At 44.6% G+C, this 14,816-nt stretch overlaps 1 protein-coding gene across 1 annotated transcript in view; it reads right to left on the bottom strand.

The window, feature by feature from the left end:
* The window catches only part of HMCN1 (hemicentin 1), a 330,831-nt gene that overhangs the window by 213,818 nt on the left and 102,197 nt on the right, over positions 1 to 14,816 (bottom strand). Inside the window, exons 12-17 of the mRNA XM_083506699.1 lie at positions 10,549 to 10,690; positions 8,529 to 8,656; positions 6,441 to 6,554; positions 5,314 to 5,472; positions 3,787 to 3,981; positions 293 to 391 (exon numbers count right to left, since the gene is read on the bottom strand). Of these exons, the coding sequence (XP_083362825.1) occupies positions 293 to 391; positions 3,787 to 3,981; positions 5,314 to 5,472; positions 6,441 to 6,554; positions 8,529 to 8,656; positions 10,549 to 10,690 (837 nt within the window). The remainder of the gene's footprint in view (positions 1 to 292; positions 392 to 3,786; positions 3,982 to 5,313; positions 5,473 to 6,440; positions 6,555 to 8,528; positions 8,657 to 10,548; positions 10,691 to 14,816) is intronic.

Here is a 14,816-nt window from a genome sequence, read left to right as displayed (position 1 = left end):
GTAATGTTAAACCACAGTTTATTAAACCATTGTTTACTTGATAGTCTGAACACAGCCCAGTGGGGCTGCACCGTGGCTTGTTACATACAAACAAACCACACTTCCAAGCTATGATTGGTGACTGGTATTTAAACCACGGCTTATGTTAACCAAAGCTTAGCATTGCATGCGAACCTAGCCTATATGTAGAAGGCCTAGGAGAAAAATATTATTCTGTTTTGGATACAGTAAGAGAGTTGGATTGAAGTCAGGTAAACCAACCATAACAAATCCCCTATTTTCAGTTAATTACCAAGTCCGGTGACAGTAAGTGTAGCTGGCCGTGAGACAATCTTCCCGAACTGGTTTTCAGCTTCACAGATGTAGGTCCCCTCATCACTGACCCACAAATCTAGAATTATATGAAAGGTTTAAAAGAACAAAAAACAGAATTAGCACTTCGCTTTCCAGGAAAAACCCAATGTAGTCATATACAAACATAAGTAAGTTCAAATGTATCATAAGTATTGTATTTTCTCTACATCCACAATATAGACTTAGGAGACGAAACTTTGGGATAAAGGTTATATTTATTAAAAATGTAACAGGATGGTGGAACTCTAACCAAACAGGAGTCAGCAACCTTTTTTAGCTGCGGGCCAGTCCACTGTCCCTTAGACCATGTGGTGGGCAGGACTATATGTTGAAGGGGAAAAAATGAATGAATTCCTATGCCCCACAAATAACCCAGAGATGCATTTTAAATAAAAGCACACATTCTACTCATGTAAAAACACAAGGCAGGCCCCACAAATAACCCAGAAATGCATTTTAAATAAAAGGACACGTTCTACTCATGTAAAAACACGCTGATTCCCAGACCGTCCGCGGGCCGGATTGAGAAGCCGATTGGGCCAGATCTGGCCCCTGGGTTGCCTACCCCTGAACCAAAGCAACCAAATTCAAGAGTACAGACAACTGAGGAATTTTTTTTCCTAACTCTGGTTAAGGAACCATCCCTCCAGTCCCCTGGGCAGTCTGTGTGTCTCCAGAAAAGGGGGAAAGAAACAACCCCCTCCTTGTTAGGTGAGCCTTGGGTATAAACCCATCACATGCATTGAGACCCCACTATCTACTGTTCACCCAATATGTGCATGTCAGGCCTAAAGGACACCCCCAAATCCCCCCCAAAAAACGCACAAAGCACTGGCAGATCCTGAAGGGTGCCCTTCACCCAATAATGCCTCATTACGTCTATAGTTTTTTCTCCCTCACTTCCTCACCTGCCCAGACTCAATGCTCCACAAGCAATGAATCCCAGCCACTGTCAGGGAACCCTATCCCTCCCACAGTAGGATGCCAAGAAGCAGATAAACAAGAAGAGTTCTTACCAAGTAGTTTATTCAATATTCCCAGAGAGAGACTAAGGAATGCGGTCTCTCTTAGATAATGGTGTTGCTTCAAGTAAAGTCCCACCCCCTCAGTCCTTCCTATTCTACGACAGCCTTGCGCCGGCTGATCTGTGCTTTCTGCCTCTGAGCTTTCTGTTCAACTACTCTCAATGCACGCCTGGTCCGGGAGGGGGGGGTCTGGTCAGTTTTCTAAAGAGAGTGAATCTGTCAGGTGTCTCTCCCCTGGTGCTGCTGCTTCTTCCTCCTGCTCCCCTCCCAGTACGGTATTTTTCACCCTATAAGACGCACCAAACCACAAGACGCACCTAGGTTTTGGAGGAGGAAAACAAGAAAAAAAAATATTCTGAATCTCAGAAGCCAGAACAGCAAGAAGCATCGCTGCGCAGTGAAAGCAGCAATCCCTCTTGCTGTTCTGGCTTCTGGGATAGCTGTGCAGCCTGCATTCGCTCCATAAGACGCACACACATTTCCCCTTACTTTTAAGGAGGGGAAAAGTGAGTCTTATAGAGCAAAAAATACGTTATTTCCCAGCTTCTGCACTCTGCGGCCTCTGAACTATGACATTCTGCAAACCACTGTTCTAAATCTATACTGTTTCCCTCTTCTATGGGAAGTGCAGAAGAAGAAGAGGAGTTGGATTTGATATCCTGCTTTATCACTACCCGAAGGAGTCTCAAAGCGGCTAACATTCTCCTTTCCCTTCCTCCCCCACAACAAACACTCTGTGAGGTGAGTGAGGCTGAGAGACTTCAAGAAGTGTGACTGGCCCAAGGTCACCCAGCAGCTGCATGTGGAGGAGCGGAGACGCAAACCCGGTTCACCAGATTACAAGTCCAACGCTCTTAACCACTACTCCACACTGGCTCTGGAGGAGGGGGGCACAGTCTCCACAATTCCTCTTCAGTCCAGTCCCTGACAGCCACTCCTCCAAGTGCCAATGGAATTAGTCCCGGTGGGGAAACGAGGGGATTCCATCCACCCACCCAAATTCTACTCAGTCCCTTCAAAGAGCAACTACCGTATTTTTCCGTGTATGAGCTTTTTTTATTATGAGTAAATGCTAAAAATTGGGGTTCGTCTTATACATGGATAGTGCAGAGGGGGGATGGGCAATTGGTGGCAGCCGCAAGCAGGAGATTGTGAGCGGCAATTGGGCGGGTGATTGGTGGCTGTGGCAAGGCCTGCTGGCGATTGGCTGGTACTGCATCTATTGGGCTTGTGATTGGCGGCTGCTTGTGGCAAGCGGGCAGACGGTCGATGACTTTGGTGAGGCGTGCGATTGGCAGTGGCGGTCAGATGTGTGAGCGATTGTTGACAATTCCCCCCCCCCAAGAAACTCAACAACTGTGGGCAACCCCCCCAAAAAAAGCTTAACAACTCTGGGCAATCTCCCCCCATTTCCTTAATTTGGAGTCCCCCAAAATAGGGGTCGTCTTATACACGGAAAAATATGGTAGTTAAAGCCCACACGCCATAAAGTGAGAGGTGGAAGTTGCCACGAAACAGCGAAGGCCACTGCACATTGCTTGGGCAGTATTTCTTTCTACAGGTACGCAAGAGTACTAAGTACCTGTACCTTTTTAAAAATAATAATAATAAATGTGGCACTTGCTGTAACAACTTCATGGTGAATATGCTAACCCATATTCATTTCTGAATTTAATCCAGATGCAATGTTTCTGAGTTTTATGGTGTTACTTATTGGATTTCCCAAAGGTCCATATAGTTAAAGCTATGGTTTTCCCAGTAGTGATGTATGGAAATGAGAGCTGGACCATAAAGAAGGCTGATCGCCGAAGAATTGATGCTTTTGAATTCTGGTGCTGGAGGAGACTCTTGAGAGTCCCATGGACAGCAAGAAGATCAAACCTCTCCATTCTTAAGGAAATCAGCCCTGAGTGCTCACTGGAAGGACAGATCCTGAAGCTGAGGCTCCAATACTTTGGCCACCCCAGGAGAAGAGACGACTCCCTGGAAAAGACCCTGATGTTGGGAAAGATGGAGGGCACAAGGAGAAGGGGACGACAGAGGACGAGATGGTTGGACAGTGTTCTCGAAGCTACCAGCATGAGTTTGACCAGACTGCGGGAGACAGTGGAAGACAGAAGTGCCTGGCGTGCTCTGGTCCATGGGGTCACGAAGAGTCGGACACGACTAAACAACGCTGGATTTCCCACGGAAACTGTGAATCCAGATTACATGGAAAAATAATATGAGATGGCATTCTTGACGGGGACAATAGCGCGTGGACACTGTAACCAAGCCCACCATAAACTGCTGTGTAGAAGTGCCATGTGGAAGCACCCTACCTTAAATAACGATTTACATATTATGCTTTTTTCTTCTTTGCCTTTTACACACAGGTATATGTATATACAGGTATATGTCTACCTACTGTTAAAAGAAAGTCCGCCTGTTCTGAGTTGACTGATGGAACTAACTGCAAGATGCCTTGAGAATAGCGGTGCGCCGTCCAGTCGTTGCCACTTCACCTTTGGTTCCGGGTAGCCATGAACATAGCAAGCCAATGTCACATTTGAGCCAATATCCACAGATTCATCACTGGGCTCTTGTGTGAAAACTGGGGGAGCTGTGAAGGGGGGTATACAGGGAAATAAACACCAGAGAATCAGTAACGGTCATATAGCTTCAGTATTTATTTTGAAATGACAGCTGAGTGACCCAAGCACTCCACTTTGATATCTCGTAACATGCGACAGCTGGGTCATTCAGTGGGATCCTATGAATGAGATGCTACTGGACAGGAAAGACCCTGATTCAAAACCATGCTTGGTCATGAACTTGTTGGGTAGTCCTGACTAGCTCTTGGGTCAAATCCCCCTATAGGTTAGCAGGGTCAACAGAGCAGCAGAGAGGACAAGCATTTTAACTAAAGTACCGTATTTTTCGCTCTATAGAACGCACCGGACCATAGGAGGGGGAGAACAGGGGGGAAAAAATTCTCCCCCCTCTGCTCAGCGCCCTGAGAAACGGAACCCCTTCCATTTCTCCTCCCGCTTCGCTGAAGGGGCGCTGCGCAGGGAGGGAAAACTGTGCAGCGCCTCTCCAGCGAAGCGAAGCATGGAGAGCAAGAGGGATCGGTGTGCACCGACCCCTCTCACTCTCCAGGCTTCAGACGGCTATCCACAAGCCTTCGGAGAGCAGCGGGAACTCCTGCTGCGCTCTGAAGGCTTGCGGATAGCTGCCTAAAGCCCCCAGAGCGCAGCGGGCGTTCACGTTGCGCTCCCGGGGCTTCAGGCTTCAGACGGTCATCCGCAAGCCTTCGGAGTGTGGCAGGAACTCCTGCTGCAGTCCGAAGGCATGCGGATAGCTGCCTGAAGCTCCCGGAGCACAGCGGGAGTTCCCTGCGCTCCAGGGGCTTCAGCGAAAGCAAAGCAAAGCCTCCAGAGCGCGGGGGGAGCTCTCCCTCTGCGCTTCGGAAGTTTGCGTTGCTATCGCTGAAGCCAAGGAGCCTGCATTCGCTCCATATGACGCACATACATTTCCCCTTCATTTTTGGAGGGGAAAAAGTGCGTCCTATAGAGCAAAAAATACGGTACTTTTTGCATGCTTGAAGTACCGCATGAAATTGCACCTGATGTGATTGCGATGGCGGGCAACTAGCAGCTGAATTGCCCCAACCACCGGTCAAATTTGGACCACAAAGCTGCTCCTGATTAGGATCTGTCCTGTGGAGCCATAAATGTCCCACGCTCTTGGTATAAATGATAGTATGTCCTACTAATAAACTTAGAAACTAGAAGCCACCACCCACCCAAGATTGGGAAACCCCATTCCACTCGCACACATATCTCATTGGGCCCCAAACAATGTGAATGATACTAATCAACAATATTCATGAGTTTATTTTAGATCATCTTGCAGAGTTTGCATGTGTCTGTTCTGAAGCCATTATGCTTACAGCCAACATCCAGGGTTATCTTGCCAGATGCGCTTCCTGCAATATTGGTTGCGACACACATATAGTCGCCAGCATCCAAGTCTTGCGTTTCCTGAATCTTCAGGACTCCCTGGTGGAAGTCAATAATAAGAAAGTCGGATGCCCTCAACTCTAAATCGCCTACATCCAGGCAAAAAGGAACAAGAGCAGGAAGTTAAAAACCTAGACTTGTTTATTCAATAAGTCAAAACAGCTTTTTCATTTCTTTTCGAAAGAGCAAAATGTCACTGATTCACTACAAGCATCCAGATGAATATAATGGCGAGAACATAGAACAGAACAAGGAGTTGTGTACCACTGAAGTACTATTTGATGCAACTGTAGTTCTCTACCGTTTCCTACAACATTTACAACTTTCAAATTTGGGTCCGTCCCCATAAGCAGCTGAAGTGGCAATTTCATTAGATTCGCTTCTCGCCCTCAATTCATGACACACTTCATTCACAGTAAGATGTCCTATCCATGTTAGCAAGTCTGTGATATCCATTTTAGGCTGTCCTTAAACACTACAATTTTACCTCATGGGGAAAACTAGTTGCACAATCATATAACAAAACTGGATACAGGAATATCACATGGTTGGTGAAAGTACAGAAATACCCTAACTCAAGAAGAGGAAGAGGAAGAGGAAGAGGAAGAAGAAGAAGAAGAAGAAGAAGAAGAAGAAGAAGAAGAAGAAGAATTTATTATTCATTATTTATACCTCACCCATCTGGCTGGGTTTCTCCAGCCACTCTGGGTTTACCCAGCCACACTGGGCGGCTCCCAACAGAATTTTAAAAACACGATAAAACATCAAACATTAAAAACTTCCCTAAACCAGGCTGCCTTCAGATGTCTTCTACAAGTCAAATAGTTGTTTATTTGCTTGACATCTGATGTGAGGGCATTCCACAGGGTGGGCACCACTACCGAGAAGGCCCTCTGCCTGGTTCCCTGTAACCTCACTTCTCGAAGTGAGGGACCCGCCAGAAGGCCCTTGGAGCCGGACCTCAGTGTCTGGGCTGGGTGATGGGGGTGGAGATGCTTCTTCAGAAATACTTATTTTAAAGAAGCTAGGCCAAACAAGATTAGTTTGGGAGAAGTACCTTTAAACCATTTAACCTGTGGAGGTGGGACTCCTGTACTTTTGCATTCCATTACAGTGGTGTCTCCAAGAGCAATTAGCAGTTCACTTTGGACTACCATCAGTTTAGGAACTTCTGCAAGGGAACAAGATGAGAGACACTAAAATATGAAACTATTTGTCAACTTCTTTGGCAAACTGGGCAAGGTATATCCTGATTCTTAGCAATAATATTCCAAAAACGTAGTCGTTCTAATGTCTAGACAATATATCAAACTGAGGGAGGGTGCACTGTCTCAAATATGATACTAAACTATTTCATAATAATTATACACTGGATGAAGTTGCCTTTTTTCTTTTTCTTTCTTGTCCACACATTCCACTTATTTGGCAGTAGAATCTAACCTGAATCCAAAATGTTTAATGGATTCTTATATGCGTGTGTTCACAAAGGAATGAATGGCCAGGAGCAATGGCTCAGTAAACAACATAGGAGGTTGCAGTTCTGACCCATGGCATCTCTAGCTGTTGTTTAAAAGAGTTCTCGGGTAACCAAACTGGGAAAGACCTCAGTCTTGAAGAGACATTGGCACTCAAAATGAACAATAAAGGTAAAGGTAAAAGGACCCCTGACCATTAGGTCCAGTCGTGACCGACTCTGGGGTTGCGGTGCTTATCTCGCTTTATTGGCCAAGGGAGCCGGCGTACAGCTTCCGGGTCATGTGGCCAGCATGACTAAGCCGCTTCTGGCGAACCAGAGCAGCACACAGAAACACCGTTTACCTTCCCGCCGGAGCGGTACATATTTATCTACTTGCACTTTGAGGTGCTTTCGAACTGCTAGGTTGGCAGGAGCAGGGACCGAGCAATGGGAGCTCACCCCGTCACGAGGATTTGAACCGCCAACCTTCTGATTGGCAAGTCCTAGGCTCTGTGGTTTAACCCACAGCGCCACCCGCGTGCCTTAAAATGAACAATAGGAGAGTGCTAATTATAATTATAATATTATATATAAATGAACAATAGGAGACTGGTAATCTGACTCAATATAGGCTTATTTTTATGTTCAATTATTCACAAACCTATCTTCAACATTCACACACTTTCAACTTTCTAATTAATTGTGATTAGCAACTATTAAAGAAAGTGTGGGATGGAACCCACCGAGAGCAGTCAAGTACAACATTCCTTGTTTTGCTAGAGTGAACATGCAAGGGAATGTTTGGTCCAGCCAGTCGGAACTTCCTGTTCCTCCTGGCCTGGAGCAACCTTCCTTGCATGTGACTAGTGGGTGGGCGTGACCTTTCCAGACCTGGTAAAAGGCCAAGTCACGCTGTTTCTTTCTCTCTCTCTCTCTCTCTCTCTCTCTCTCTCTCTCCCTTTCAACCTTTCTGTTCGTCCTGCCTGCTTCCTGCATCACCTGGATTGTACTGCTGGCTGTACAGCAGTTCCCCAGGTCATCTCCCAAACAGGGTAAACCTGTTTGTACATGTTTGTAACTTTAAGTCTAAAGTTCAGGCATCACACTGTGTTCTGCCTGATCATACATAAAAATTACTTTTTGTTACTTATGAATAAGACTGTGGAGTCTTTCTTCTTTTAGGAGGGATTCAAAAGGGGTCTTATCAGGAATACAGTGGTACCTCAGGTTACATACGCTTCAGGTTACATATGCTACAGGTTACAGACTCCGCTAACCCAGAAATAGTGCTTCAGGTTAAGAACTTTGCTTCAGGATAAGAACAGAAATCGGGCTCCGGCAGTGTGGCAGCAGCAGGAGGCCCCATTGGCTAAAGTAGTGCTTCAGGTTAAGAACAGTTTCAGGTTAAGAATGGACCTCCGGAACGAATTAAGTACTTAACCCGAGGTACCACTGTATTAGAATATATCTCAATCTGGACATGCTAGATTAATTGCTTATTGTCGTAAGAAACTCACACGAGTTTGCGACCGGCTTTCTGCTGCGTAAGAAGGTGAATGTACTCTGCTAAGTGAAGAAACTTGCCAGCGCAAGTTAGGAAGGATATTAATAAACAATATATCCTCTCCTGCCACCCTCAACATTCCCACAGAAAGCAGCCAACTACATTTTGTTTCTTATGATACTTGCCAATGTAAGTGAGGATAGACGTCTCCTTGGCCGTTCCAGCAGCATTACTAGCCAAACAGCCATATAATCCTGCGTCTTTTTGGATTGCCTTTTTTATAGTTAAGGTGCCTTCAGGATTTAACCTATACCTGCAGGAGGAAAAAAGCATCCACAGAAACCGGAAGTGACTATGACAACTGTGATATTACAAAAGTGAAAACATTGGGGCATCATGGCAAGAGAGGACTTCCACAGATGTTCTATGGTTAAAGAACATGTGCCCCCCACATTCTCATTCTAAATATGATTACTTTTATAATAGGCCACTTCAGAAAATATAAAAACATTCTGGAGGGGAAGCTAAACGTATTTGCTATTTAGTTAACTACCATCACCATCATTTCACAGCTAACAAAAGAAGACATTGACTCCACAAGGAGCCTCTGAATCTGTCTCTTGTTTCCTTTTTGCCCAGGCCTCAGAAAACGCCAGAACAGGACCTATTTCAACAGCACTCTATCACCTGGTAGACTACTGCACAGACAAAAAGGAAAAACAACAACACTTCTATTAACATGGGGATAATTTAAACTGCTTCCCTGTCTCTGAAAAATCCCCATAAAGGTAAAGGGACCCCTGACCATTAGGTCCAGCCGTGACCGACTCTGGGGTTGCGGCGCTCATCTCGCTTTATTGGCCGAGGGAGCCGGCATACAGCTTCCGGGTCATGTGGCCAGCATGACTAAGCTGCTTCTGGCGAACCAGAGCAGCGCACCGAAATGCCGTTTACCTTCCTGCCGGAGTGGTACCTATTTATCTACTTGCACTTTGACAAGCTTTCAAACTGCTAGGTTGGCAGGAGCAGGGACTGAGCAACGGGAGCTCACCCCGTCATGGGGATTCGAACCGCCAACCTTCTGATCGGCAAGTCCTAGGCTCTGTGGTTTAACCCACAGCGCCACCCGTGTTCCTCCCGGAAAATCCCCATAGTACTCTCTATTTGTGCCAGTGGAACACTAGTATGCAAGGAGAGAGAGGTGATCAGTATAACCCATCGGTCGGCAAGGTTTACCTCGCCTGGGCCATTTCACTCCAGCAAAGATCACTCTGTGGGCTGGATCACGTGCGCACCCACAATTTCCGGCGTCTGCTTCTGAACAGAGGCGATTTTCGGTGTCTGCGCAGACGCAATTTCCGGCACAACGGAAGTGAGTCCCCATGCTGCGCTGCTTTAGGGCAGTGCGTTGGGACTCGCTGAGTGGGCGGCTCAATTCGGGGGCGGCTTGTGGGCCAGTTAAATGACCCCCGTGGGCTGCTTGTGGCCCATGGGCCTTAGGTTGCCTACCCCTGGTATAACCCTTCATGGAATTCAGGTAGCACCCTTCCTGTAATTCAGTGCTTTTTGGCAAGCCAGCATTATCTGAAATAGGGGAATTTATTTATTTGTTATATTTGTTAATTGCTCACAGAGTGAACCAATGCCACTTTAAGAATGATTAAGAATGCCCAATAAAATAAACCTAAAAATACAGCTACAGTATACAGATAAAAGCCAGGACTTACAGATCCCACCTCACTAACTACGTAATTTTATTTGTATGTGACGCCTTTCCACAGTTCTAACCATGCTCTCAAGGTGGCTTGCAACATGAAAAGAACACATAAATGCAACATGACAGAAGTAGTCATAATAAACGAATCGTTAAAAAAGGCACAACCCAACTGAACAGTAAAAGAGGCCACAATAACACCTTTCAAATTAAAGATGTTGCAAGATGAGAGAGCATTCCGTAAGTGGGGTCTGCCACTGAAAAAGCCTAAACCCATGTTGGCAACCTCTGAAACTCCTGGGGAGGAAGCACACAAATAAGGGCCTCAGAAGATGGCTGCAGGATCAAACAAGGGCCTTCGTTCATCAGATTTCACAATGCAACATTTTCTGTCAAGGATGTTTCATGATTACCCCCTACACACACACACACACACACACACACACACACCCTCTGAAGACAAGGATATGGGTAAAAAGATATGCACACACCTGTGGGAGCCCATGAGAAACATATCGTTGTGTGTCCACACGACGGTTGGCTTTGGATAGCCAGTTGCAGAACAACCAATGGAGACCTCAGATCCTTCAGTAAATGACTGGTTCTTGGGCGAGACAACAGCCTTGGGTGGTTCTGTTACATAAAATGAAACATAAATATGGCTTTTCAAACATTATCTTACTACCGGACATCTGTAGACAGGGAGTTTTTCCATGACTCCCCCCTCATCAACATTCTGAAGTGGTACAAATCCAGGAATAGCTTTATCATATTAGTAGCTCTGAGTCAGATCAGTATTCAAGCTAACTCAATAAATTCTCCTTATCGGCCAAAGAGCAAACAGTGCTGCATGATTTGTAGGTGTTGAGCCTGGGCTCTTACACGTATAAACATGTCCTCTAGCGTTGCAACATTGGCATTATCTGCTGGACCATCATCTTTAAAACTCCAACACATAAACACAACACAATGGGATTATTGCGAATTGTTTCTTGAGCTATTCTTTGCAACTTGAGATTCAGCTGAGAGTCCCCTCCACAATTAGTTGGCGCTAATGCCAAAAGAAACAAGTTTTTAGGGAAGAATTCTGCTTCCTAAATTCCAAATGGCTTTTCCATTGGGAACATACAATAAAGACCTCAGAGTATCAGCTTTCCACCATTTCTTTTCGCATTTCAGCAGATTGTTATCTTTTCCTTCCAAACAAGGACATTGGTATGGCGATATTGCAAAACCATTGGCACATAAATGCAAAGGCTTGCTTCTGGTGCTTTAATAGACTAGTTTTATGTACATGCTGCAGGAAAGATCGGTGTATCATAAAAAGAGCAAAGAACTGATAAGCAAAGTGATGGGCTATGCTGAATCAGCAAAGCTAATGGCTAAAATAAGCAAATTTAACAATGTTTAGGAAAGAATGGAAGTCTTTTTTGCACTATTTAGAAAATTGTTATAATATGATCGATTCGTGAGCAGGATTTGAACTGTGAACAACAGAAAGAATTAGAGATTATTTCACTATGGTTATTATAGAAAAGAGTGCAGCAAGGGGGTAGAATAAATAAAAAAATCACCATGGAAAATGGGATGGGAAGTCAATAAAACGAAAGAAAAAATTATTATGTATCGGAATTTTATGTGAAATTTGTGAAAATTAACAAAATGTGTTGTTGTTTTTTTAAAAAAGCTACAGTAAATGCGATTTGCATGCTGTGTAAAGCACAAAGCAGTTTTAAATTGCTCTACAAATGGTGAGAGGAAAGACATAACTGACAGACTAATCAAGTTGGACTGGAATCAAATCCAGAGAGTTTATATATTCCATGTATATGGCAGAACTGTTTTGAGCTGTTTTGCCATGTGGAAAGCTGCCGGGGCTATTTTTCAAACATTTTAAATGTTGCCAAAACAGACTGGAGGATTCTTTAAAAGCTTTGCAGGTTTGAAGAAGATCTACTCTTCTGTTGACCTTAGGAAACTGAGATTGGCTCAAATGGGAGGACACACTGTGCCTGAAAAGCACCACTTCTGACAATACCCTGTTATTCTATTACGTAGTGAAGGAGGTACTCAGAAATAATGGATTAAGAAACACATTTTGCGCCTTATAGGGGTTTGTCCCGTGGTAAGTCAACAAAGCATGCTGCAAGATGACATCTGGCAGCAATTACCAGCTTTGTTTTCTGTCCCAGCAGTAGCCAGTGACACAACAAGGACAAAGACTCAATGGGGATGTTTTTCTCTCATGGAAAGTTTGCTTTCTTCATGAGGGGTGGAAAACGCCTCACATTCCACGAACAACATTGCCACCTTTTCCCAAATGCCCAACGTGCCTCTGGGGTAATCTTTCACCCGAAATATTTTGATTTTGGGGGGTTTACACACAAACACAAAGAGAGAGTAAAAAGGGCCTCCATTTTGTTCTTGATGATCCTGGAGAGGGAGATAGTGGAACCAAAGTTATAGCTGCCCTGTGCTTTCCCCCTTGAAGCAAACTTGCCTTGCCAAAGTTAAAAAAAGACATTTGGGCTTTTAGTACCTCAGAAACAAAAAGCAAACAGGAAAGGTGTGGGGTTCTGTTTGCATGAAGTAGCACTCATGTCGTAATTTGAAAGTTCTCAAAGGGTAAATCGACAGTCTCAAATGGCCATTGCTATTGCCTCACAGAAAGTGCTTCCCACAAGGATAAGCGCCATGTAGTTCCTGCTTTCAGAAAAGGTAAAGGACCCCTGGACGGTTAAGTCCAGTCAAAGCTGACTATGGGGCTGCGGCGCTCATCTCACTTTCAGGCCGAGGGAGCCAGAGTTTGTCCACAGACAGCTTTCCAGGAAATGTGGCCAGCAGGACTAAACTGCTTCTGGTGCAACGGGACACCGTGGCAGAAACCAGAGAGCATGGGAATGCCGTTCGCCTTCCCGCCGCAGCGGTACCTATTTATCTACTTGCACTGGCGTGCTTTTGAACTGCTAGGTTCAAACCGGATTCGAACCGCTGACCTCCTAATTGGCTAGCCCAAGAGGCTCAGTGGTTTAGACCACAGCGCCACCTGCCTCTGGTATCATCTGAGCAGGCCTCATTTGGAAGGATTTGCCCAAAGTTGACTAAAATATAGCTTTTGTTGTTTGTAATTGTGGGGGAAAATCATAGCTTATTAAAGGAACATAAATTGTGGCATTTACTCAATATGCAGGTGCAAATGTTTTCTGCACAAATTCTACCTCCTCTGAATAAGTGTTTTCTGGCTCTGGGTGCTTGGGTATTGTCAAGCACATATCATCTGACACAAATATTATCTATATTATTCTAAACCCACCACCCCATTACATTTGAGATCTTGTTGGGGTATAAAACACCCCCCAAAAAATGTTACTGTTATTTTTTCCCCGAATTTTGGATGAAGGTTAAGCACACTCTATGTACAACTTGAGAATGGAATGTACCCATTTGGAGCATCAGGTCCACCCTGATAAAAATGAAATTGTTTTGGAGCAGAACTTTGGCATAGACTAACGGTTCTGATATCTTGTGAGGCCTTGAGATATGTGATTAGTAAAAGTTATTTATCATCCATTTTGTTCCCTGAAAACCGATAGTTAAAACTGAAATCCATGATACATTTAGCACTAGGATTGCATATAGTACAAGAACTGCAAGAAGATCAACACAGAATTTTCATTTTGATTCGTGTGGTTTTTTTAAATTCCACCGCTTGCTTGAAGGAGATCCAAAAGGGGAGAATTAGGCAGATACAATACATTCCCTCCTTATTTATTTCTGCTTTGTTCCTGGAATGGAACCTTGTTGAACCAATTCCTAGGAAAAACGGGTATTTACATAAACACATGCAGTACATTTTCCAACGCAAAAACGTTGTCTGGCACATATTACCTTGGATCATACTTCATCAATATGTACTGGATTTTCTGTAGCTCAGTGTTAAGTGTTTTGTTGCAATATTCAAGCTTCATTCGTTAGCAGAAGCAAGGCAAACACATTTAGAAAGATTCCAGGCGCAGTACAGTTAAAGCAGAATTTACAGTCAGGAGTTCAAGTGAGGTCTAATTGCATGTTACACTCTGTTCAGTTTAATAATGCTTAACCACACTAAGGGCTGGAATCTTATGTATGCTTATCTCACTGAACTCAGTGGGACTCGCTTCTGAATACATAGCATTGCACTGTAAGTTCCATTAAAGGTGAAGTCAGCACTGGGATAAAGAGAGGAGGGATGTGGCAGCAAGGTCAGCATGGTGCAAAGGCGACAGCCGCACCAAATTGGCTCCACCAGCGTGTTTGCACTGCGTCAGCCTCGCTGCTGTGCCCCTCCTGCTCTTTTTCCCGCTATTTAAGATCATTTGTTGTGATTTCCTATCTTACAACTATAATAATAATTTATTATTTATACCCCGCCCTTCTGGCTGGGCTTCCCCAGCCACTCTGGGGGGCTTCCAACAAAATATTAAAATCCAGTAATGCATCAAACATTAAAAGTTTCCCTAAACAGGCCTGCCTTCAGATGTCTTCTAAAAGTTTGGTAGTTGTTTATTTCTTTGACATCTGGTGGGAGGGCGTTCCACAGGGCGGGTGCCACTACCGAGAAGGCCCTCTGCCTGGTTTCCTGTAACTTGCACACTTTTCATGTCATCACCAGACAAAATGTACCCTTCATGAAGTAATGGGGTTTTATGATTTTGCATATGCAGCACAGAAATCCATTTGGTTACAGATCCCACTAGACCAGTGGTTTTCAACCTGGGGT

The sequence above is a fragment of the Podarcis liolepis genome (genome assembly GCF_965112155.1).
Source record: "Podarcis liolepis genome assembly, chromosome: 6".
NCBI classification, from domain to species: domain Eukaryota; kingdom Metazoa; phylum Chordata; class Lepidosauria; order Squamata; family Lacertidae; genus Podarcis; species Podarcis liolepis.
Note: the sequence above shows the minus strand (reverse complement) of the source record. Positions and strands in the feature narration are given on the sequence as shown.